Consider the following 26439-nt stretch of genomic DNA (forward strand, 5'->3'; position numbering starts at 1 on the left):
TTGCTCTTTGCTATTAGAAGCGGGGGACTGCACGTGAATAAAGAGAAAATAATTGTATGTTAAAAGTGATGATATAAAATGTAGACTTTGCACTTACTTGCATCGCTGGATCCCTTTCCCGTTAGAACGTGTGTTACAGAAGTTGGTGTCTTGTCATTGAACGTTCCAGGCAACTATAGGATTAAAAGGCTGTCAGTCTGTGCAACTATTGTATGAGCTTCAACAAGGCCAAGTGCCAGGTCCTGCACTTGGGCCACAACAACCCCCTGCGTGGCTACAGGCTCGGGGAGGTGTGGCTGGAGCTGTCTGGAAGAGAAGGGTCTGGGGGTTCTCATGGACAAGCAGCTGACCATGAGCCAGCAGTGTGCCCAGGTGGCCAAGAAAGCCCACGGCATCCTGGCTTGGATTAGAAATAGTGTGGCCAGCAGAAGCAGGGAGGTGACAGTCCCCCTGTGCTCTGCACTGGTGAGGCCACACCTGGAGTGTTGTGTCCAGTTTTGGGCACCTCAATACGAGAGAGATCTCGAGGGGCTGGAGCGAGGGCAGAGGAGGGCAACGAGCTGGGGAAGGGCCTGGAGAATAAATCCTGTGAGGAGCGATGGAAGGAGCTGGGACTGTTCAGTGTGAGGAGGAGAAGGGGAGGGGAGACCTCATCACTCTCTGCAGCTCCCTGAAAGGACGTTGTGGAGAGGTTGGTGCTGGTCTCTGCTCCCAGGGAATTAGTGACAGAACGAGAGGGAACGGCTTGAAACTGCAACAGGGGAGGGTCAGGCTGGACAGGAGGGAAAAATGTTTCCCCGACAGAGTGGTCAGAGAGTGGAATAGGCTGCCCAGGGAGGGGGTGGAGTCCCCACCCCTGGGTGTGTTTAAGGGCCGTTTGGATGAGCTGTGGGGGGATGTGGGGTAGGGGAGAGCTTTGTAGAGTCAGGCTGAGGGTTGGACTCGCTGATCCCGAGGGGCTTTTCCAACCTGAATGATCCTGTGATTCTATTTTAATTCCAACTTTATTTGATTATATCTCAGGTCTGTTTCAGTGTATGTATATTTGTTTGTGTTTCAGTGATTGGGGTACCCACCCGGGGGGCGAGGCTGGCCCCCGCAGTTGAGGAGTCAGTGGATAGCTTACTGCAGCGCATGGCACAGCACGAAGGCCAGGCTACTTTGGACAAAACCTTAGAAGCAGTCATTGCTAACGTGTCCGTTCCACCATCAGCTAGTCCTGCTCGAAACCACAATAGGGAGAGAGGTCTGGGGAAACAGGACAGCCTCGTGGCTCCAGCGATCCCCAGCAGCTCCTGCAGCGATAGTGTCTCGCTCCTGTCAGACAGACTCCCAAACAGCTATTCCCCACATCACCTCAAGAGAAGCGTGGTTGAAGCCATGCAGCGACAAGCTAGGAAAATGTGCAATTATAACAAGATCTTGGCAACAAAAAAAAATCTTGACCACGTCAATAAAATTCTGAAAGCCAAAAAGCTGCAAAGGCAGTCACGGACAGGGAATAATTTTGTGAAGCGCAGGCCAGGTAGGCCCCGGAAATACCCGATGCAGGCTGTCGTTTCCATGCAAGCTTTCCAGGCAGCTCGACTGGTCAGTCAGGAGTTAGATAAAAGAGAAGAAAGCAGCAGTCCCTTACACCTTGGACCTGACACCATCACAGATGTGATTGAAGCTGTAGTGCAAAGTGTGAACTTGAATACAGATCATCGAAAAGGCTGGAAGAGAAAGAGGTGGCTTGCAGAAGAACAGGCCAGGAAACGACAGAAGCCTTTGCCAGAAGATGAACAGGAAAGCAATAAGAGGTAATTCCCTTAGAATTTTGTACCCTCAGTATAGTCATTGTTGATTTTATAACCTTTCAATCCATGAAAGAATCCTACTCTAATGAGCTCTGCTTGTTACATTTGTTTTTATTAAGGAGTTCAGTTTAGAGGGAACCAACATGTCAGTTTTCAGTGTGCTTAGGGTCTTCCTAAGTTACTGAACACGCCCCAAAATGCAATAGAGTCTCAGGCAATGTAAAACTGTTGGGTTTGTGCTTGTGTCTCAAGTGAGGCACGTTTTATGGTTATCTTGGTGAAGAATACTTTTAACAACCTGGTAACAGTTTACTGATGAGATATCATAGCAAAGATTGTTCCTTCATCCTGTGCAGAATAAGGAACTTCAAGAGTTACATCTGCCGTGAGAATCTTAAAGTGTTACTCATATTCATTACAAACAAATACTTACAAGCAGCACAGAATGTCAGGTGGGATCAGTTCATATACAGCAAATAAAGAGTAAAACCAAAGCAGCAAGGAGGAGGTAAGGTGTGCGCCTGTGCGATGGCTGGCCAGTAAAGGACCACACCAGAAATCTATCTCTGGCCTAATCTTCACGTGTTTATCCCCAAAGTCATCAATACAAACAGATCAAACTCTTCCAGAAGTCTTCCTTTGTGTATTTTCAGAATAGTTCTGAGAAATAACCATCCATTTGTGTTCAGGAATAAATACAGGCATTTAGAGTCACCGAATGTTGCTGGAGCACATGTTCAGAGGTTGTATTGTATGGCTCTCCTGAAGGCTAAGAAAAGGTTTGCCACACGCTATTTTTAGAGTACAAAAGCAGATAGCATAAGCCACCTTCTGAATTACTCAACTGAGGCTCCAAGGGATAAATATTAGCAGTACAAACAACATTCTTTTTGTAATAATTAATAATAACATTACTATAAAAAGATGGTACATTCCTTATGATTATGCTTAACCACCACTTGACTATGATCATTGAATTGCTTTTTTTTAAATAGCCGAGACATGCAGTAGTTCAGAAACATGGACTTTTTTTTTCTGCTGACCAGATTATAGGGAGGAATAATGAAATGTGGTAAGATAAACTTTATGGTAAGAAATATGGTAAGATAATCTTTAATCTTTACTTTTTCTTCCAGTTTTTCTGAGACAGTAGCTGAACCTCCCAGTCCACATGATGCCCTTGGGAAACCGCATGAGTCTGAAAACACTGAACAGCCTTTGCCTTCTCTAGCCCAACGTGAGAAAAAAGCCCCTCGACCCCCAAAGAAGAAGTACCAGAAGGCAGGGCTCTACTCTGATGTGTACAAAACAACAGAGTAAGTAATACCACTGAAAAGCTGCTGTCTGATATTCCAGTGGAAGCTGTCTCTTTTGAACTAGAGCCATAAAGAGCTGCTACTAATGAGTAGCTGAAATAAAACGGTCAACTTAATTCAAGCCTGTGCAAAATTACATGCATGATAATTATCAGAATCTGACCCAGAGAAGATTTTAGATGTAACCCTAGTCAGAAAGCAGCCTGGAGCAATCTGAAAGTGTTTCTGATTATCAACCTTGAAGAAGGTAAGAGAACTTCATTCAGCAACCTTAATGATCATGGCAGTAAAAGTGCTGGGAGAGCTCGAGGTGTTCAGGTACCGAGTACAGTGTCTACATAAAAGGGGCCATTAGGTTTCTATTTTTATTGACTGAATGATGACAACTGGTCATCTTTTGTGTGCAAGAATTTCAGATATGCACCCTGTTCATTTCACAGTTAAGTGAAGTTCATCTCCTTCGTTTTCTATGAGATGTTTAGAGTGAAAATCCAGCATTCTTTTATTTTTTTTCCAACGTGGACGTCTCCCGTTTCTCATAACCAGCCCACTTCTGCTTCTTTTGTAGTTATGTGAGCTTTCTGCAGCCATTTGAACAAATGTGTTGAAGTCAATAATTTGTGCATTTCTTCTAATATGATCCAACAGGTTAAAAAGTGAGAAAATTTGGCACCTTCTCGCTGTGTTGTAGACCACTTAAAAATGTTACAGAGACCACCAGGAGACTGCTAGTATAGTTTATCAACTGCTGGTGTGTTCTCTTCCCATAGTACAATGAAGGCATCAATGAAAGGATCAAGACTAAGGAAGAACCAAAGATCTAGGTCTGATCAAAGTGAGACTGCTTATGTTTCCAGTAGTTTAAAAGCAGATGTGCTACAGTTTTTGCCATCTGAATGGTCTGTCACTGGTATACACACACAGTCATGCAACATTCAAATATTGTATCATAAAAATTAGGCCTCTTGCCTTAGGAGAGGACCCAAGAGAGTCTTCTCCTTTTCTTTATTATAAAATGTTAGTTACATTGTCAGACCTAGTCAGCCAAGGGAGGAACTTTATTTCATAGACAGTAAGCAAACATGTCATTTGAAAAATTGTATGAATACAAAAAGTGAAAGTCAAGGTTTGTAGGTATTGTGGGTGATGATGGAATCAAGTTCACCGCTCTGGAGAGGGCCATGACAAAGCTGAGCTCTACTAAACAGCCCTCCTTCTTCCATCACATTTTGTGTTGCAGTTTCCTGGAAGCTTAGAGGTCTGATCTGGTCTTCCCCTTTGCCTGTTGCTCCACATGCTGAGTTCTTCCCTTGCACTGATACTGATGTTTGTGATGAGCTGCTTAAGAACCCTGAGGAAACTTTACCCTTCCAAGGAAGCAAATGCTGCCTACACAATCTGAACTACCTCTGTACGGTTGTTTGAACTCTGATACTGGCACAAAGCATGGAAATGCACAGTTGGGCAAGGACAGAACTATGGCCGTCTCGATTTAGGGCTGATCCCACCATTCCTTCCTGCTGGCACTGGGTCACTTCTGTACTAAGTTGGTTCAGCAAACTGAATCAGCAGAACAATAGTCACTTTTTTATAATGAAATTTTCTGCTGATTTAACTTGCTGTTCCAGTTCTACTGCACAGTCAGACATATGTCAGTGCAAGAGGAGAGCAGAAGTTCATGTTGTTCCATTATTTATATAACTTCCTGCTGTATGAATATGAAAAGGTGATTTTAGTTGAGAACAAAAACTCAACTCTGTAGTCGTGCGGCACCCTCTAGTGATGGTACAGTTAAGTGTTAATCACTGTCTCCATTAACACAGTCTCTGCATTCTGTTAATGAGTGTTGTACTCACTGTATTTCTGTTTGCAGTGTTCAATTGCAGACACTTTGCCTTAAAGACCATTTTCCTACTCTACTGCATCTTTCTTAAATAATTCCTAAATGTCATTAGAACATACAAGGTAGTGAAGGTTTTACTGAGGTTTACTGTTACAATTTACAGCCTCTCTCTACATCTGTCACATCCAGCTGCTGAACAACAGCACGGAAGATGTTTGTCCTGTCATTGCCAGTTTTAGTCTATTGTTAAAAGAGAGAAGTCTGCATTATTTCTCTGCAGCCACTTGAATTGTGCAATTTGCCTCAACGGGATTTCACTCCAACTCACCTTGGTCTAGAAACTTTATTAAAACACAGCGAGGAAAGCTCAGATTTTGATTCCTTGCAAATGAATTAAGAATAAAAGGAATAATTTCTGGAGACAGTCTCAGTTCTACCTCAGTTTCCGAATGTGATTTTGTAGACAGCGTAGCTGATCTGACATTAACCTCCACATGAGTTTTCCAGAATCCTCAGCTCCCACTGGAAGAATTATCCAGATCTTTTACTGAAGAGAAGTTCAGTGCGTGGTTGCACAAGGCTGCAGCTTTGAAAACAAAGGAAGATTTTGTGCAGGGGTCATTATCTGTTTAGCCAGCAGTGACTTTCCTAGAGGAGTGCAGAGTTCACCAAAGAAATTTAATAATAATTAGTAAATTTGTAATCAATTAAAATGTTGTATACTGTTTAGGGAAATATTTTTATGTACTAGATTATTTTTATCGGTAATAACAATATAAAAAATATGAGTCCTCATTGCAAAAGTGTAATCTGTAGAACTTGCTGTGATCCACACTGGATTGCACTCGCCTGTCGTTAGGTATCACCAGCGGGTCAAAGACTGGGCCTGTGGCTCTTCTGAGCCTTGTTCCCACGTGATAGGCACGTTGCTCTTACAGTGCCTCCATTTTGCTGATGTTAGAGTTTGTGAAGCTGCAGGGTGACTCAGAGTAGGTAAGGGAACATTTTAGAAACAAACCTATTGAAAAATCAGCAGCTGAATTGAAGTGACGGTGCAAATGAACTGCCAGTGAATTGCAGTTCAGCAAATGCTTTAAGTTGGCATAAGCTAACACTGCACTAAAAGAATCAGCTTTACTTTCTCCTCACCTCTGTGGCTTGGTCCTGTTCCTGTGCTGTCCCTTCCTTTGCCCCACCACGATCACCAGGGCAACTGAACCAGGCTGGGATAGTGATTCAGATAAAATCTAACCTTCCACGGTAGGTTTCCTGGTGCAGTTAACCTTGGCAGTCATACCAACAGTTATGCCAGCAGAAGGTGGGGAGCATCAAAGCCAGCTTACACTGGCTTAAAATGTTTGTCGGACTATGGTCCAAGAGAGAAAATTGGGCTTCACACCTCAAAAATGTAATTGTGCATTCCCCAGAGAACTAATCCCAGCCAACGTGGTTAGAGTGTAGGGAGAAGACACTAGAAGCTGGAGAGGGGGAACTGATATGGAACATGGTATCAGAAAGAAATGAAGGAGCAGGATGGAGAGAAATGGAGCTATGGGAAAGAAGACTGTGGTTCTGGTCTTTGTTCCCTTCTTAATTTGCCTTTAGACTGACATTCTGAGACTAAGCCTGACCTTCAGCCTTTGCAGAGAGTGGTACAAAATGCTCTCATCCTCAGCAAAAAATTCACTTGCCATCGCTCTGTTATTGGGAGCCTGCACAGAGAGGCCAGTTTAGTCTATTGTTGGTAAGTGGACCATTTACAAAACATGTGTTTTAAATTTGTCCCTACAGAAACTGAAGCAAACAACTTTAGGCAGTGGATTATAGAGAGGGAAGCAGTTCTTATCTAGCCAGGCTTATGTTTCAGTCTGTGAAATGATCAGAAATGTAATCCTCCAACTTACTGTTGAAAGTATGCTAACCTGAAATGTTAGAAGGTATCATTTCTCTGTGATTATTGGTGAGGTCTCACCCTATTCTACCTGGCTTGCTTGAAAAGGGGAGACAGTGATCCTGGCTTTCTGGAGGGATACTTCGCTTTTCAGCTGCAACAATCATTATATCTGCTTATTGAGAGAAACATCTTAAAGAGCATGGTGCAAAAATGAGCTGTACTTGGCCTTGATAGCAGCACAGAGCTGGCTGATCCTAGGAGGCCGCGGGGACGATCAGTTTAATCCTGGGAATTCCTGCAACCTGTGCCATCTGTAGCGAGGTGTATCTAGCTAGTAAGTGTTCCAACTTTAGTTAAAAAATGACACGAACAGAATGTGATCTGAGCAGTAGCAAAGGCAACCTACTGTCATTCCCACAGCCCCGAGTGAGGCGAGTTGGACAGACCAGGCAGTGGTACCCAGCGTCAGCCAAGAGCCCGATGGCCAGACCAGGCTGTGGTGATGAGACAGGACAAGGTTAAGCGGGGCAGTCTGCAGGTCAGGATTAGGTCTAGTGATGGTAACCAGGGTCAGACACAGACACATTGCCAGGCAGGTCCAGGGTCAAGCCAGGAAGCCAGTGCATGGCTCAGCCACCAGATCCACAGCTCCCGTGACTGTGGCTGAGCTGGAGATAGGTGCACCCACGAGGTAGTCCAGGGCTGAGCGTAAATGGATCTGCAGGGGCCATGGGCAGAGGGTGTGGGTGGAAGCCCCACCCCACCCCCCCCCCGCCCCGTGAGGCTGATTGGGGTAGTGGTGCTTGGGGCCCTGACACCAAATTTAAGCTTCTGCAAGGCTCTGGGCATGCCTCAGCAAAGCACATGGGAGAGGGCTGCTCAGGAAGACAGCAGCTAAACACAAAACCAGAACCTTTATTGCGTGCTCAGAAACCCCAGCCTAAAATAGCTCATCATCTGCCTAGTGGGAATATGTGGGCCTGTTAATACAGACCTTTTCTTGATAGTGTAGAGAGGCCTTCTTTAATCCATGAGGCTTTGTTTGCATGGTATTTATGTTTCTAAAACTCCGTGTATTCTTTATACTTATTATTTTACTACAGTCCCTTTTCTTATGAGTACTTAGGCTTTATTTTGACATCTTAGCCTTTCCTTCTGAAGTCCCTGAAGTATTGAAGGCCTTTGTTCAGCTTGCTGATTTGTCCTAAAAGTTTTTTACATGCCTCTAACAATACTTCATCACTGTGTTTGGAAGGAAAACAGAGTAGGTGCTTTCCCCAGCGTTCTCTGTGGCTGAGTCTAAGACGGGTGTGTCTGCAGTGCCTGAAGAAATTAATGTTATATTTTGTGGGTTTAGATAATTGCCTTCTGCATTTCCTTTCCACGCTGGTTTCCTCCTTGCAGTTTATTTACCATAATTTATTTTTCCATTGGCTTCCTTTACACTGAATAAGTGTGCGTTAAATGGTGCACATTTGGCCTGAATTAAGACACTTCTATTGAATGTTTTTCCTTTTTTCTCTGCTTTTGGTTTAAGGATTTGCTTGCCTCCTGGAAATGGATGTTCACACTTTGCCTTTTCAGAGTACCTTTCTATTTCCTTTTGATAAGAACTTGCTTTCCAGGTCTTGTAAGTCGTTACTGTATGGCCTTTCTTTGGAAGTCTTAGTGATTGAGTGCAGCACAGCTTGGAAGGATAGAGGATGGGCGTGAGGGGTGTTTAATCGTCTCTAGAATGTAATTTTTTGCCTGGTGGGCAACAGAGCTGTCTGTTTGCCAAAGCAAATGAAATTAATTCCTGCCATCAGTAAACAGAGAGTCATAATATTTAAAAACCATAGCCATTATTGTTTGAGAGAACGTTACTGCTTTTGATTAGGACAGCTCTGTGTCCACCTGTATACGTTAAGTTAAATGCAAGTGTATCATAATTAGAGCCCCGCCATGTAACTCTGTTAAAAGGAGGATTGTTTAAAAAAGAGTATATACAGCATCTAGCTCAAGAGAGCCCTCATTTCAGCAGTATGCCTTAGCTTTTATTTCACTATCTAAAATGTAGTAACTTGTTACACTTGTGCAGTAAGTACCAGAAATCCAGAAAGGACTAGAAGAATATATGAACCACAAATTATTGCCATCCATCAGTTCTGTTTCTGACCTTCAGTGATTATTTCCAGTTGTTGATATCTGTATCTCAACATTTGTTTTGAACTTGCGTTTTCCATTCACTAGTTAAACAAGAATATCACAATTTTATTGAGTCAGCTTTCAGTTGTATGTCCAGTTATTAAAATAAATCCCTTAAAAAACTTCAGTAAACTTGAATAGGCTTCAGTATAATTTTAATCTTCGGTATATTTAATGTTTAGAAATCTTTCCTGAATGTTGCAGGGCTGCAGTACTAAATATAACCCCATCAGTTTTTTCTTTCCATAGTTTGTCAGTAGCCAAGAGGAGATGTTTGTAAAAGTCAGGTTACTGAGCTGAGTGGTTTGACATCTGCCTGACCCATACAGCCATTCTTATTTCATACTCCTATTTTTTCCTTCTGTAAAGGGGGTGTCTTGTTGCTTTTTTAACTCTGATTTCTGTTCTTTTTCTGCTTTTCTTGATCAACAGCCTTCTAAAGGAGTAGCACGTGAGCATTTGCTCTTAGCAAATTAGGAGAGCAGGCGCTAGACGTGTATAATGTGTCAAATACCTGAGCAAACATCATCAGATAAGATTTTTTGATCTTCTTCAATTTTTTTTAATTTTAGTTATTAATTATATATCATATACTAGGCACTTAAAGTTGATGGTGTCCCATTAGGTGTTGCCTGAATAGTAGTTGTGGAGAAAAATCAAATCATGAGTTTTAAAATGGATGTGATAAGTGTATTTGGCAAGCAGCCTAGGAATCAATTGTTTTGGCTATTTCTATTATTATTCTCTTGCCTGATGTTCTAGACATTCGTGCCTTAATTAAAACAGAAAATGTGGGGTTTTGCAAATGACAGGTGTTGCTCATTCTGATTTTCTTTTTTTTTTTTTTTTTTTTTTTTTTGTCCCTGTCATCCACAGTCCAAAGAGCCGCCTTATACAATTAAAGAAAGAAAAGCTGGAGTACACTCCTGGAGAGCATGAGCATGGATTGTTTCCAGCCCCTATTCACGTTGGTGGGTACTTCATGTGTGTTTTAGTTGTTGGAAAACAAGTATCACACTTAGGTGACATGGAAGTGCTCTGGACTTTGCAATCTCTCTGCCTCTCTCCCTTTTTTCTCTTTTTATTTTATTGCCTTGCCAGGTTACTCATGTCTGTCAGCATATGAACTTTGTCTGTGTTCTTCAGTGCAAAAGTTTGACTTGAGAGGCTTTTTTTTGTTGCTACATGAACTTTGTTCTCATTTTTTGTTTACCATAAGAATATACCAGTCTAGTTTAAAACCTGCTTTAACTGCCGTAATACTTTTGCTTAAATACAGTGCAATAGTCTCCTTTTCAAACTAGTATTACAGTAGAACAGCCAGAGACAACTATGACCATTTGTTAAATCTCAAAAACTAAGCATGCAATAATAAATGCCCCTTGTCCTCGTGCACTTAATGGTGTCTGTCTTTAAGCATGGATAAAAGCGAGGAAGAATGAAAAACTTTGCTATTACATAAGTTTTTATTTCCTCTCCATTTTGAGGTCTCGGGTAGAACAGAAATGAGGTTTGGGGTGTCTTCTGCAGGAAGGAGCCATAACCTAAGGCTAGCATGAGCATTTAGAACTCATGGAGTTTCAGGATGCTGTTCACAAACCCAGCCCACTGGACTGGACTGCCTGGAGAAGGGTGGTCATGAACTCCCAGACTAACGTTTTTGCAGCTCATGTCATTTCCCAGGATAAACCAAGATTGATTTATTTCTCATGTAATTGTTTCAGCTTTTAAAATGCTGTGATTTCTTACTTCAAGTGCTGTCATGCAAAGAGAGTTTGGGAAATTCCACCTTGTTCAGTAGAAATGTTAGTCCCATCAAACACAAATGTTTGGCTGCTTTGTCTTCTTTAACTGAACTTTTTGCTCCGTACACAACTTTGACTTTCACGGAGAGGTCGTAGCAGGCGAAGAGTTTGACAGATCTCTGTGAGTCAGGAACTGCAAAACAGGTTTCAGAACTGAAGGTGTTAATTTAAATTCTCAAAAACGTGACCTTGCTCGATTCCTTTTTGAATTGGGTCATATAACTCTGTTGCGTGACCAAACCATCTGTCGGGATGCTCAGGTTCAGTTTGCAGTGCCACGATCCTGCTCTCTTTTCTCTTGACGAGGCCCCGACGCCCCATTTGTTTGTGCTAGCAGACACCAACAAGTCCTGCACTGAAGCTAAAGCTGCTTCGATTGCTCTGTATCGGGGAGCTGGAGAGTGGTTTAACTGCAGAGCAGAGTTCCGAGGTTTAGGACTCTGCCAGATGACTGCACTAGTGCCCACTTGACGAGGGCTGGAGGGACCTTCCGTGCACTCCAGGCACAGTGCCAGGGCACCTGAAAGAGCCTTTTGTTTTGCCCGCTGAGGTCATAGATGTGAAAGCAAATTCCCGGCAGATTTAGCTCTTTCCTGGAACCTGCTATAGATGAATACAGCATTGAAAATGAAAAGTGATTTAGGAGTAAATTGTAAGGAAAACATTACAATTTTTATTTTCCACTGGTGGGGGTATGCGTGTGTGAATTTACATGAAACCAGAGACTGTTGCTGGAGGAACATAAAGGCACTTGTTAACATTTAGAAAAGCTGGGAAAATCAGACATGGGACTGACACCTCATCCTTAGTCACTCCTCTCGCTGCAATTCTGTGACACAGTATTCCAATAAAATGATAAGAGAACATTTTAATCTTGGCTAGAACTAAGCTAGCACTTGTGTCAGACCTCAGGTCCTGTATTAACGAAGTATGTAATGGGTGAGTTTCCTTCTTTGGGGAAGAGGTTAGGGGTGACAGTAGATTCTAGAATAGAGAAAGAATCTGCAGTGAAAGTAGTGACTCCTGTCTAAAATGAGTTTCAGTTATTGCTGAAAATATAGATCATCTTGAAGTCTTTCCGAAACATTTAGGAATGTGTTTGCCAAGTCTGAATTTGTTCTTAAGTCTCTTTTGGTAAAGGTCACAGGAACAGGCTTGGATAATGTTTTCAAAACTAATTCGGTTTCTTTGAGTACAATATTGTGATTTACCAGCTTGCATGAATTGTGTGTGCAGATTTTGTTCTCGGTGCTAAATCACTGTATTCATGTGTATGCAGAAAGGCTCAGGAGAAAGTGTCAACTTGGAGATTTCTCCACAGAGGTTATTAGTGGTTAGTGAATTCAGTTTTGTCCGTTATTTGCTGTTGTCCCTTCAGCAGCTCACGTTCAGTGACCCCTCCTGGGTGAACACCTGTGGGTTCCTGGCACTGCTCTGAAGAGTTTAAGGTGACTGTTGGAGTTCAGTGGCACCCGTACCATCGTCAGCAGCGCAGAAGGCAGCTCTCCTCTGCCACCTGCCTCACCAGGCATCTTGTACCTAAGACAGCAGCTTTCCTCGCTGTCGGTAAAGGTTTAAACCTGACTGCGACAGCAGAGTAGAATGCAGAAGATAACATCAAGGAGGGCTCTTCCCCGTGCTTGCCACTAACAAACAAAATGTTCTGGGAGGATTCTGCTCTTCTGCCTTTTTGACTTTCAGACGTCGAGAGGCCCTGTCAGAATTTGGCGTTGTGCCTGGGAGCAGCTCTCTTTCCTCTTGGGGATATGTGAATATGAGTGTGTGTGACTTACAAACCTTTTTGTTTCAGGAAAGTATCTCAGACAAAAGAGAATTGACTTCCAGCTGCCTTACGACATCCTCTGGCAGTGGAAACACAATCAGGTACAAGATAAAAAGTTACTGGTTTGCCAAGATTATGATCAGAAGTCTCAGAAAGAAAATAGCAGGATTCTTACATGAAAGCTGTGTTGATACATCCTGTATATTGATGAATATTCTTGTTCCTGCCACTGTATGAGGAAGAAAGGGATTTGCATATGTATTTAATGTGAATAATTTCCATTATTCCATCTCTTGCAAAATAGCAATCCTGTGGTTTTCTGCTGAAAAAAGTCATTAATTTTGCTGCAGACTTTTATTTTGGTAGTGTGCCTGCTTTCTGCAATGATCTTGTTTTAGACATGCCTCAGGAGAATTCAGATGTACTGCCAACAGCACTGAGAAATTTCAGGCCTTATTTTTCTTGGATCAATCCCAGCAGAGTGGAATTTATTTTTCACTTGCAAGCTGAAATTTTCATACTGAGGAAAGAAGAGAAACTGTTTAACAGTCTCATTCTTTTTAAAGAGCTTTAAATATGTGCAAACCTAAAAATAGGAATATTTTTTTCCCTGAGAAGTTTCCACCAAGTGGTTTAACACAGGATTTAAGGCTGGAGGGTAAATCATTCCCCAGCTCTACAGCAAGAAAGCGCTCTCAGACATGTAACTTAAGCATGTAAATGAGCAAGACAAATTCCCAGATGGTTGTGGCTCCAGCTACTCTTTGTAATACCACCAAAATCTAATCTTAAAGTAATGATCATTGTTGACATTTCAGCCAAGGACAGTTTCTTGCCATGTATTGAAGATTACTTACATCTGCCTATCTTACCTATTCAATATTACATAAACAATAAATATATATATGATCTATTTTCTTGACATTTCCCACATCTGCCTAGACTATTGAAACCCCTTACAGAGTAGTTTTGTTTGTACAGTGGTTTTATAGATTTTGGGGTTTGTCCAGTGCCTATCTGCCACATGTGTTAGTGGGGGAAGGCTATCAATGCAGTAAATGTGTGTGAAATATGTAATAATTTGAAATTACTCCTTAAAGCTTCTTTGAAAGGATAGAATATATGTGAAGTTATGAACTGTGATCTAAGCTTCCCTTCTCCCTCTAGTCATCTCCATCTGCAGAGGAAGTTTCTCTAATTAGAAGATGAATCTGCATTTCTCTTGGCTCCTACCTGTAGTCACAGTTTTCATAGAATCACAGAATCATTTAGGTTGGAAAAGACCCTTAAGATCATTGAGTCCAACCGTTTTGATAAGCACCTTAAATTTTCTTTTTCACTTTTTTAATTGTTGGCACATGATAATTCCACCAAAGATGCTTTCTCCAAAGTAGATTTAAATAATTACTCTTCAGTATTGCAAAGAACAGCATTGTTCAGAATAGTCTGTCCCCATTGTGTCTGTTACCCATATTGCTCTGCTCAGATAGTATGGGAAACAATATGTTAGAAAAACTGCTCAGCTAACTCATTAAGCCCAAGTTCTACTTATTTGGGGACTTCTTTTGACCTATTTGCTAGCGTAGTCTGAGCCTGAAGAAGAGAATGCAGATGTATTTTCTAGTAATGATTACAAAACTGTTACATATGTACAGAACATAATTTCCCTGATTCTTTTGAATAACAGATGCACTTATGCAATGTATTAAAATTTTCTTTCTCTTCCTTTTAGTTGTATAAAAAGCCAGATGTCCCACTTTATAAAAAAATCCGTTCTAGTAAGTAAAATCTTATTACTAAAATGTGTTAACTGTGGAATTTTCACATGACAACCCTCCTTTCTGTCATGCTCTTCATCCTACTAAAGACACTTCCACCTTCTTTTTTTGCTTTATGTAATTGGAATGAAAATATTGTATATAAATAGTTCTGGTTTTTCACCTGGAAAGAATTCTTTTCCCTGTTTGGGTTTGTTTTTTTGTTTTTGTTTTTTTTTCTCCAGATGTCTATGTGGATGTCAAGCCTCTTTCTGGCTATGAGGCCACTACCTGCAATTGTAAGAAACCAGACGATGACAACGGAAAGGGCTGTGTGGAGGATTGTCTTAACAGGTTAGAAATAGGTTTGACTGACTATGATAAGACAATTTCAATAGATGTATTATTTCACATCAACTAATGATATCTTAAGAAAAGAATTGTGCTGGATGCAACCCCAGTAATAAAAGTATTGTTGCAGAGCATACGGGATAACTTTCTGCTGCGTGTGTGCTCCCCTACCTCTTTCAGCAGAGGCAGATCCCATAAAAAGCTCCATTTTGCTCTTTGAACAGCAGTGAGAGCCAGACTGTGAATCTTTGTCTGAATTATACCTGGAAAACAAGAAGCATTTTAGTTCTTTAATAACCTTTGGTTAACGGAGGAATTTTTTTCCTTTTTTTTTTTTTTTCTTTTTACCTGTACAATAGATCTAAAAGTATGCTATTCACCTTCCTTTAACTTCTTTGTTTTTTATTTTAGGATGATCTTTGCGGAGTGTTCACCAAACACCTGCCCTTGTGGTGAACAGTGTTGCAATCAGCGGATACAGAGGCATGAATGGGTGCAGTGCCTGGAGAGGTTCCGGGCTGAGGAGAAAGGATGGGGTATTCGTACCAAAGAACCCCTGAAAGCAGGACAGTTTATCATTGAATATCTGGGAGAAGTTGTTAGTGAGCAAGAATTCAGGTAGAAATATTTATTTGCTGCTTTAGCATGGAAGGCTCAATAAATGACTTTAGTATCTATTATAATTGCTGGGAAATCCTTAGACAGAAATGAAGGGGAGAGAAGTGGGGGAAAAAAAGAATGCTTTTCTGGTCACAGGCTTAGAATTCAGCTTTTTTGATCAACCAAGTTTTTCTCAGTCAAATAGAGAGGAATGATTAGCGTGTGGAATGCATCATCTGCCACATCTGCTCTGTAAATGCCAAATGCCACAAGTGAATCTGAATTTGATATAATTATGAGTATTGTGCAGGGTTTGAACTGTGCAGGATAGAATTGAGGGGCAGAATGGAGCAGGAAGGGAAATGAGCTTTTGCAGATAGGTGTGAAGAAAAAAGAACAAGTGGAAGCATTAATAACCAATGAAAGAAATTGTATTCTTGTTAACTACGTAGCATCGTAAGATAATTGAGATTGGAGGGGCATACTTGCTACTCTCAGAGCTCCAACAAAAGACAGATGCAGTCTTCTCATACAGAGATAACTGCTAACACAACTGACTCTTGTTACTCGTGCTCTCTTGCTAAAAAGAGCTAGCTGTAGTCCATGGATGTAATTCCAGGAGTTGTGTCCCGTCCCAGCTAATGAAAGGAAGAAGCCGATTGTTGTACACATGCCTACATATACACACCAAAGAATGTATACTTGCATTTTCTCTTCCATACACAGGTTATCAACATGAAATGTATACAAATAATCTGCAGAACCCAAAAGGGAGCATTCCAGAAGAGCAAATTTCTAAATTCTAATCCAAGCTCTGTCAATGGCCTTGACTTATAAAAATAGGTATAATAATGGTTTTCCTCCATCTCTAGGTGTACGGTTCTATAAAATATAAAAGATTATAATTGCTTTTTCTTCAAAACCCTCTCTCAGAATTCTTGAATGTGCTATTACTATGTTACTCCCTGTTTGCTTTGCAGCAACAAGCAGAATCACAAATAACTTTCCTGTGTTGCTTCCTAGGAACCGGATGATTGAACAGTACCATAATCACAGTGACCATTACTGCCTGAATTTAGACAGTGGAATGGTGATAGATAGTTATCGTATGGGCAATGAAGCTCGTTTTATCAACCACAGCTGTAATCCTAACTGTGAGATGCAGAAATGGTAAGAAAATTATTTACTGGAAGACTGGTATACCAGTGACTAAGATCTAGATAACCAGATCATCTCGGAGAATCTGATCTAAGAATAGGGAGGGGAATCAAGCTGAACAGTGTGAATAATATTTACCATCACGTTTGCATTGCACAAGAGAAGCAATGTTATGCTTTCAAGTGCTGGACATCTTGTAGATCTAAGTTTGGATCTAAGTTTTCTGGCAAGGCAAATCCTTGTTGTTTGTCATACTGTTAACCTGCTACAAATCTTGAAGCCTAGGTGATGCTGTAAAATGATCTATGTGTGTATATTCTCTCCTCCTGGCAACTCAAATTATTTTTTTTTTAAAGTAGGCAAACAGGGAAGTAGTCTTATTTCAGCACACCCTGTGTCATATCAGTACTGTGTTATCAGAAGAAATCCAGTGCCAGACTAGTAGGAAGTACTTCTGAGAACTTTGTAGTGAATAACTTACAGTGAAATAGCAGGGGGTCGTAATAGGAATCAGCCGTGATGGCAGTACAGCAGAGGAGCTTGTGATTCTCAGATAATTCTAGTGGATTTAAGCAACAATAAATCAAGTTTTAAATTTTAAAATCCCAACACAAAAAATAAGTAAAAGAATTGGAGAGGCGGTGAATTTTCGTGCATTTTGTGAGATGAGGCATGATGATTAGTGTAAGCTCTTGATTTAGGGTGAGGGCCTGAACCTTGGTGGTTGGTCAGTGGGTCTGCAGTGATAACCAGTGTAGTTTGTAGCTTCTCTATTTGAAGCCCAACTTCCTACTCTTTGTAAATAAGTATTCACTTTTTTGGCTTTCAGAGTTTATTGTAAGAGGTAAACAAGAGAACAGTAGAAATGAAGAATAAGCATAATCCAGGGCACAGCAGAAGTGTTGCTTCCTGTCTCTTAACACTTCCACTCTGTGGACAAAGACAATTTCTTTTTAATTATTGGGAATATTTTATTGGCTTTTCCCTGCAGGTCTGTTAATGGTGTTTACCGGATTGGATTGTATGCGCTTAAAGATATGCCTGCTGGTACTGAATTGACTTACGACTACAATTTTCATTCATTTAATGTTGAAAAACAGGTAAGGATCACAGTGCAAGACCTTCAAAAAACTCACCAAGGACAAACAGAGCTGTAAAGTTGAAGGTCAATTAACAAAACTATTACTGTGTTGTATTTGACAGAATGGGTTCTTTATGATAGTGAGAGATAATCTAAATGTTTAGGCGTTTATTTAATTTTGTTTTTTTTTCCAAAGCAACTCTGCAAATGTGGTTTTGACAAATGCAGAGGAATAATTGGGGGTAAAAGTCAGCGAATGAATGGACTTTCAAGCAAAAGCAATCAGCCTGTGAGCACCCACAGAAGGCCTGGACGGTCGAAAGAGAAAAGGAAGTCAAAGCACAAACTAAAGAAGAGAGTAAGTAGTAAAGACAGCTTTTTTCATGGATAAAGGTTAATAGGAAATCAGTTTGTTCCATCAGACTGCAAAACTGTATATTTTAAACTTCAGAGAAATACTATAGAGATATACTACAAGTTCTGTCTCAGGAACTACTTTTACTGCTTTGCTAAGTTCTTGGCACAGTTTTTCCTGTCTATCAGGATGATCTGTTTTCCAGAGGGGCCACATCCCAGAGGAACCCAGTGAAAGTGTGAACGCGCCAACAAGGCTGACACCACAGCTTCAGATGAAGCCCATGTCTAACAGAGAAAGGTAAGGAATGATTTCAGTGGGATTTTCCTCAGAAACTGAGTGTTGTGCAAAAGTTGAAATTATTTTTTTCTGTAAGATAGGGCGTGATGAAATGCCCGAGTAAGCAGTTCTTAGTTCTCCTTTAACCAGCTAAGGTGAAATTCCTCTCCACTGAGGAGAGAAGGTACAGAAGTGTACCTCTCAATATCTGTCTTTTTCCCCGCATTAAGTCATTAATTTTACAGTAAGGAGGTGATTCTTGAATGCTTTTCTAATTTCTGTAGGAATTTTGTGCTAAAACACCATGTATTTTTGGTACGAAACTGGGAAAAGATTCGACAAAAGCAAGAGGAAGTGAAGCACGTCAGTGACAATATCCACACCACGTCTCTCTACAACCGCTGGAATGGAATCTGTCGGGATGACGGCAACATTAAATCTGGTGAGGCCAGCACAGGGTCCTCGGGTTGCTCCTTTGAGAACCTCTATGACATGCCCGTGAAGAGTGTACACAAGCTCTGTGAATAAATCAAATGTAGTTACTGTAAGATCCTTATACCTTTTGTAATACATCCAGGGAATGCAATGCAGACAAGAGGACCTATGTCTGTGTTTGTGTATGTATGCCCTTATCTTTACATAGCAGGGTAAGACAAGCTCTTTCACTGTTTCAGTGCATTTTTTGCATTATGGGACCCTGCAGTTTCCTCTGAAACACTTACTGCTATTTTCTTAAGAATGAGACTTTTGTACTGTATAAACCATTTGTCCGGTTGCTGGATCTGTTTGTGCTCCCCCAGCAGCCCCGATCTCTCTCAAGTCTTGGTAGAAGCTGTCGAGGCTCACGTTTCATCAGGAGTGGTTTATCAGAGGAGGAGGAGGATGACACTCAACATTTTCCATGATTGGACCCTTTCAGAGAAGGACTGTTTTCTGCTTTCTGTATCCCTAGACCAGAAACAGTTGCTCTGACTTTGAAAATTGTCATTTATCCTCATAATTCTATGGATTTCAGGCCTTTAGAGAACAAAGCTTTTTGGCATGCAGTCCGTTATGGGAATGGGACAAAAATATGACTATCAGAAAAAATGTGTTAATCCTGCTCCAGAAATAGCACTCTATTTGTAGGACCATAATCTTCACAGCCATGCAGGATTTGGTCCCCACTGTCAGGTACATGAGAGGTTGGGAAGTGAGTATTTTGGGTGAATTCACTGACATGCTGTATTTGGTCCAACCACATAAAATACTTTGATAACCAGCTTAACCATTTAGATGAGCTATAAGCAGTGAGAGCCGACTCAGGAGTATGAATCTGAAGCCTTTTACTGTTATAGTAGCTTAGAAAACATGTTAATTTTAATAATTGGTGGTGGAATTGCTGGATAGGAAAAGATGATCTTTAATTTTTTATTTAGAGATACTTCTTTTTTGCCCTCTTTCAGATGTCTTCATGACCCAGTTTTCAGCCCTTCAGACCTCCCGCTCTGTGAGAACACGACGCTTGGCTGCAGCTGAAGAGAATATTGAAGTTGCTCGTGCTGCCCGCCTAGCACAAATCTTCAAGGAAATATGTGATAGCATCATATCCTATAAAGGTGAAGGTGACACTCCTAAAAAAAATCTCCATGGAGACTTTTTCAGCCTCTACAACAATGGGCTCTCTGAATAGAAAATACTGGGGGGAAAAAAGAATTTATTTCAGAACATTAAATAACCTTCCTTTTTTTGTTTTGTTTTGTTTTTTTTTTTCCTCTTTCTCCTGCTACCAGTAATCACTTTGCTTTATCCTCAACCCATTCCTCTGCCACTAGAATCTGCAGATGTTGCTATCCTTTTAAATTGATTTTTCAGTAGTTCAGCAAAATGGTACAATTGACAGAATTGCAAGGAAACTATCCTCCATTTTGATACATGTAGTCTGATTACAGCAACCAACTTCTAGAAGTGCAAAAGCGTTTCAATTCCCTGTGCCTCAGATAGTAGAAGAGCCTTTTTTAACCTAGACTGAAGTTGTTACTTACTTGTCTTTTTTAAGTTTCACTCAAGTAAATGTTGCTAAAGTGCGTGTTCCTGTTACAGATTCCTCCAGGCAAGCTCTTGCAGCTCCCCTCCTGAACCTACCCCCAAAGAAAAAGTAAGGACTTGCTTCTCAGAGCAACCCATAGCTTTCTGTAATGGATTTGCACAGCTTTGAATTGCGAGCAAAAATGACATTGTGCATACATTCCCATTTTAGAAATGCAGACTATTATGAAAAGATCTCTGACCCATTGGACCTTGCCACAATTGAGAAACAGATCTTGACGGGCTATTATAAAACTGTGGAAGCTTTTGATGGGGACATGCTGAAGGTCTTCCGGAATGCAGAGGTGAGGCTCTCTCTGCCCTTAAGCTATTGCATAAACAGTGGGGATATACCCTCGTTTAACGCTCTTGCTGACTCACAGTAATGAAAGGAGAAAAATACTTTAGAGAAAGAGAACTTGTGATGATCCATTGTGATGAACAGATGTTGATAGCAAGTCATGTGCTTCAGCTTACTCTTAGTGCTTTTTGGTTGCATTAGGTCAGACAAATAGAAGGTCAAGAACATGCATGAATAGCTAACCTAAAGAAACCACAGTACCTTCTGGAAGAGGTACCTTGTTCTTCTGTGTCACATGTAAGATACGTGGACCTGGTGCTCAAAATAAGGAGGTAGATGGACAGGTGAATACTACGTTTGTGGATGCAGCTTTAGTGAAGACACCTTTAAGGGTGCATGCAGATAGGAGGATGCATCAAAAGCATGGAACCTGGAAAAAAATATTTTTGTTTCTTTGTTTTGTTTTTATTCAGAAATATTATGGCAGAAAATCTCCAACTGGGCGTGATGTATGCCGGCTACGGAAAGCATACTATAACGCTCGCCATGAGGCATCTGCCCAGATTGATGAAATTGTGGGAGAAACAGCAAGTGAAGCTGACAGCAGCGAGACATCGGTCTGTGAAAAAGAAAATGGGCATGAGAAGGACGAAGACGTGATCCGTTGCATTTGTGGCCTTTACAAAGATGAAGGACTCATGATCCAGTGTGAAAAGTGCATGGTGAGGCCGGGGGGACACAAAGTGGAGCCTGGTGCTCTTCTTCTGTTCTCCATGACCAGTGGAACTTTTACCAGCAGTTTCCATGTAGCTAGTAGCATTAATTACCTCTTCAGATTTTCATTTCCTCTCCAAAAGAATTGAGAGATTCTGTTTTCACAGAGGAAATGCCACTTGCATTTCTGTATGGAGGAGCTAGCACTTCTCTGAAACTGCCAGCTCGTCTTTAGGCGAGCAGAATTAATTTCAACAATTTGAGGCTTTTACACAAACAGTTGCATGGGGACCTTGTCTGTCTTCTGATATAGTGTGAAATAGTTCAAAGAAAATCTTGAATTTCCTTTAGGAAGCTTGGGTTTTTTGCTTTCCTTAATATGGGAATGCAATTTGTAAATAAAATCTATCACAGGAATTTCTAACTGGGATGTATCTTTTCTAGGTCTGGCAGCACTGTGACTGTATGGGTGTGAATTCTGATGTTGAACACTACTTGTGTGAGCAGTGTGAGCCTCGCTCTGTGAATAGGGTAAAAAAAAAAAGTTTCTTCATTACTACAGTTATAAACTAAAGCAGCTCTTGCATTTATATTTATCAAGATTGGCAAGACCAGTGTGGCATTCTCACTTTATAGTGTAACTTCCTTGGCTTAGGTTTAATCACGTTAAGTGTCAGTTCTCCTCTGTCCATCCTGCGTATTTCCAAAAGGAGATCAGCCCCGTGTTTGTGCTGATGATGGTGAACATCTCAGAATTTCCTTCCTTTTTTTCTTTTCTCACCCAGGAGGTTCCCATGATTCCTCGTCCCCATTATGCCCAGCCTGGCTGTGTTTATTATATATGCTTATTACGGGATGATCTGCTGCTGCGCCAAGGTATGTGCTAACTCTGGTGGCTGCTGTCATTTCCATCAGATAAGAGTGTACAGAGATTTCTGGCATCACCCTGTTTGAAATGCTTTTATCTTTATAAGCAGAAAGCTGCGCTCTTTGCTATTGTGGGAGTGACACATAGTAAGAGTTCTCACAGCCTGGTTGATGAAGAAACATTAATTACCTTTAGCACAGATAGGGCTCTCCTGGCAGAGAAGGAAGATGCTGAGCCAACTTGTGGTAGTTAACCTTTAGAAGTGAAGGCAAAGAAGGCTATTAGGCCTTCAGCGTTGTAGTGTAGAGTGGTAATTAAAGCATCCAACTTACTGCTTGTTTGTTCCCTGAAGTGTATCTTTCTGGACATTTCTTCAAAGCCCTGAGTGTTTCAGAGGCACGTTCAGTTCACTGATTTTTTTTTATTTATTTAGTTCATCCTACAGATACATACAAGGTTAGAAGGAAGCCTGTATGATTATTAAGAGAACTGCTCTTGAATGAGTAAAACCAGTTGATATGTTTGCTAGAAGGGAATGGGAGAGTCTTCAGGAAAGTGGAGAATTAAAAAAAAAAAAAAGGACAAAGAACAGTGTATTTTTTTAATCCCCTCTGCAGGATTCTAGAATTTGCATTCAGTCTTCCTTTTTCATTGTTGCTCTGCATTGTCTATCCTGTCTGGAGTTCAGCCATTTGGTTTTCTCATTTCTTCTTTTTTTTTCTGGATTCCTTGCTGGAGAGTAACTCACTTTCTAGGGTTCTATCGGCACTTGCTTTTGTGTTTTCTATTAAAATGGATTATGTTTTAGCTGGGTTTTATGGCATCTTCCAGTCATTCGTAGCATTAAGGTAATTTTTGTCATGAGACATTGTATTTCACTGACGTACCTCTAATCTGATCTTGGTGACTTTAATTAGAGAAATGTTAGTCCTTACGTGGCTAAAGTCCATGTCCCATCAGCAGAGGACAAAGGAGACCAAACTGCCACTGTTAGGCACCAAATGCCTCTGCAGTTACAGGGTTAAGGAAGGTGTATAACCAGAAGGTGCTAGAAGGGAATACACAGCCACAGCAGAAAAAGGGGAAATCTTTGGATTCAGTTCTGCACCAAAAGTGAGGCACGACACCTGTCTATAGAAGTTGTGATGCAGGCACACAGGCATATACAGTAGAAGAAACAGTTTTTTACTCCCTCCGGTTTCTAAAAGGTCATGTAGTTTACAGATTCCAAAGCAAAAGAGACCAGAATGACCTCCAGCCCCCTGTCACTACATGCATAGACTATGACATTTTTCCTATGTGTTGTCAATTAGAAAGAGGCTGGTCTTGTAATAAAGACTGAAAGTGCTTTTGAGAGCACTGCGTTCCTTTGGAAGCTGGTCCACCCTCGCTGCTGGGGAGTTGTATCTGCACGTTGAATTGGTTTGTCTTCCAGTTCCAAGCTTGAGAACTCGTGTTTTTGAGGAACAAGGCTGAAAAGCTTCCAGCTGTGTGAGTGCACCCACTTTACTGTGATCAAATCCCTCTAAATAAGTGAGGGTCCTTCAGTCTCTGGTTAGAGGACTTGGGTTTTAATTTCTTGACAATTCTACTTGAGGTTGTTGAGTTATATACTACAGACATGGTTCCTCTGCAAAAATTACCTAACACATGAAACGAGGAGATTATGCAAACAGATTGGATCAGTTGGTCCATCACATCCTGCAGCGTGAACAAGAAGTTCTACCTCCGATGTGAGGTGATAAACAGCAGTCAGAATGGATCTTGGAAAACCCACGTAGCCAGAAACTGTCACATGGCATTATCTCTGATGCACCAGCAATAGCAGCCGCATTTCTTCCTTGAAAACACAGAACTATAAATCCCTTTTCGAGACAGAGGGGTAGATCTTTCAGTAGTAGTAATGTCTGGATAAACTTGAATTGAAAGCAAGCTTCCTGATCCTTAGGGCAAGAGAGTATTCGTGTACATTTCTGTCTGAATACTCCTTTTTCAGTCAGGTACAATATGTACTTGAGTTGCTTTATTCTCACTGAAGGGGTAGGGAAGAAGATTTGAAAGCAGCTAATTTAAAATAACAGCCAAAAATAGGTGGTTTTATTTACATTCTGCTTGGGGCCAGCAGCTGCTCTCAGCATGTACCTTCCTTTTTTTCTCTACGAGTCTTTTAAAGAAATTAGGGAAGTGGATTCCTTGAAAGTAATCTGTAACTTAGTAAAATGAAGATATTATCCCAGCTTTAGTTCAGAGAGTAAGAAGACCTAATACAGTGGATGAGTGCAGACTAATCACCAGCAAATACACACTGAACGCTTGACGAGCTTGCACTCTGCTAGCTTATATGCAAGCCTATGTCATCCTGTCTTCAGTCCATTTTTTACTTAAGCTAGACTAAAACTCTGTCTCTCTTTCCTATAGCTACAGCTCCTATTTGTTTAATAGGGGTCCTGGTGTACCAGAATGTTGAAAACCTGACTTCATGGTTGTAGGCAAATGTCAGTGCCCATATGGCCCATGTCATTTCTGGTTTAAATCAGAGGATTTTTTTTAATAGGGCAATGTATTGTACTCTACTGTTACAGTGACAACATCAACCCTTAAAGTGATTTTTGCATATGAGGAGCCCTTGGGGGCATCTTTTAAACTTACTCAAGATTGATAAATGATACTATACTTATGAAAATATACTTACACGTCCTTCGCTTTAATCCTAAATGTGGTTATAAGCTAAGGGAGAACAGAACTGAGCTGTTCATGAACCTGGAGCCGTATCGTACTTTGTGGTTCCCTGGCACTTTTTACTAAGCTGTGGAAGTAACTGAGACCAAACCTGCTAATTAAATAACAGTAATACACGTGGAAGGAAAATAGATATAACTGCACATACACAAAAATAGGTATGTGCTTAGGGGAAAAAAATCCAGGAGTCATTGCAATTTAATGGAAAAGTAAGAGAAGTGTTCAACATGAGTCCAAAAGGCAAAGTGAGTATTGGAAATGACTATGAACAAAATAGAAAAAGTAGTTGTGCCATTCCGTAATCTTATGGTGTGCCTGTCTCTTGCATGCTGCGCACTGTTCTTGTCACCCCATCTCAAAAAGAGTATCGTACCACTTGTAAAAACAAGCGTGATGACGAGGATAATCAGATATGAAACATCTTTGCTGTGAACGTGATGATTTGGAGGGTGATATGGTAAAGGTCTGTGAAATCATGAGTGGCACAGGAAAGTGCAGCGATGTAGAAATTAGGGAACAAACACTGAAATTAGCTGGCAACACATTTAAACAATAGGAAGTGGTTTTTGACAAAAACATAACTAAACTGTGGAAAGCATTGCAATGGGAAGTCGGAGAGGTGGGGAGTATAAATGGTTCCAAAAAGATTAGGCAAATTCTTGGAGGAAGGATTAATCCCTGCCTATTTATGTGCAGTGGTCCAGCTGTAGACTTAGCTCTAAAAGTCCGTAAAACAGAGATTAAAGGAAGCCTGGAGGGAAAACCATGGGAAGGCTTTTCCTGTGCATGCCTTATTCCTACGCTTTTTCCTCCTAAGCATCTGTTACCGCCCACTTTTCTATAGAATACTCTGCTCTATGACCTTTGATCTTACCCGGGGTAGTTTTTCTTAAGTTTTTATGACTTGGGACCTCCCAGGTTTTTGCTCATTGTGAGATAAATAACAGAAAAGATGGAATTGATTTTTAAATATTATATACTAAATCCAACAATATTTTCAGTAATACTTCTGACTTTCTCAAATGTTCTCCCGCTGAGACTCTTCAGGTTCTTGGTGAACTTTATTGATTAACTTTTTCCCTAAAAGAGAAAGGCTTTTTGAGTGGAGCGGTGTATTTTCAGCCTATCAAACAATAACCATTGTCACAAAGAAAGCTGCAGTGTACAAGTAAGAGTGGCAGTCAGGTCCTGGGGGGCAGAGAGGAAATACTTTTAATGCTGTTTCACAGGTCGGAGCAGAGAAATTAAAGAGTTAATTTGCTTTTGGGATTAAATTAATCAATAGAAGTTTACAGGCCTGTTTAGGGGTTGCACTTGGGAAAGACTTTTTTAGTTGTCAGGAATGTCAATTTGTTCAGCCCTTTTTGAGTTCTGTTTACCTTTCCTGAGCTATGCGTCTTGAGTTCTGCTGAAATAATCAAAGGCTTGGGGACTTCTCAGTCAATGATTTATTTCCTTAATAAAAATCTTCTCTCTAAGTATTTTTTCTCTTAAATCTTAAAGATTTAAACATTGCAGCTATCACTAATTTTTACACATTTT

The 26439-nt window shown here is 40.8% G+C and overlaps 1 protein-coding gene across 3 annotated transcripts in view; it reads left to right on the forward strand.

Moving 5' to 3' along the window:
* ASH1L (ASH1 like histone lysine methyltransferase) overlaps positions 1 to 26439 on the forward strand; it is a 64172-nt gene that overhangs the window by 30711 nt on the left and 7022 nt on the right. For 2 of the 3 annotated variants that reach the window (XM_074853328.1, XM_074853329.1), the window contains exons 5-22: positions 1061 to 1802; positions 2936 to 3115; positions 9916 to 10010; positions 12655 to 12728; positions 14360 to 14405; positions 14630 to 14738; positions 15147 to 15353; positions 16359 to 16505; positions 17485 to 17593; positions 17771 to 17932; positions 18135 to 18229; positions 18493 to 18650; positions 19654 to 19806; positions 20291 to 20345; positions 20448 to 20580; positions 21050 to 21298; positions 21735 to 21821; positions 22076 to 22166. In XM_074853328.1, coding sequence (XP_074709429.1) covers positions 1061 to 1802; positions 2936 to 3115; positions 9916 to 10010; positions 12655 to 12728; positions 14360 to 14405; positions 14630 to 14738; positions 15147 to 15353; positions 16359 to 16505; positions 17485 to 17593; positions 17771 to 17932; positions 18135 to 18229; positions 18493 to 18650; positions 19654 to 19806; positions 20291 to 20345; positions 20448 to 20580; positions 21050 to 21298; positions 21735 to 21821; positions 22076 to 22166 — 2892 coding nt within the window. Of the gene's footprint in view, positions 1 to 1060; positions 1803 to 2935; positions 3116 to 9915; positions 10011 to 12654; positions 12729 to 14359; positions 14406 to 14629; positions 14739 to 15146; positions 15354 to 16358; positions 16506 to 17484; positions 17594 to 17770; positions 17933 to 18134; positions 18230 to 18492; positions 18651 to 19653; positions 19807 to 20290; positions 20346 to 20447; positions 20581 to 21049; positions 21299 to 21734; positions 21822 to 22075; positions 22167 to 26439 lie in introns of those variants that run through there. The other variant, XR_012626734.1, reaches the window with a different exon arrangement.

Source organism: Strix uralensis, chromosome 32, assembly GCF_047716275.1.
Source record: "Strix uralensis isolate ZFMK-TIS-50842 chromosome 32, bStrUra1, whole genome shotgun sequence".
NCBI lineage: Eukaryota > Metazoa > Chordata > Aves > Strigiformes > Strigidae > Strix > Strix uralensis.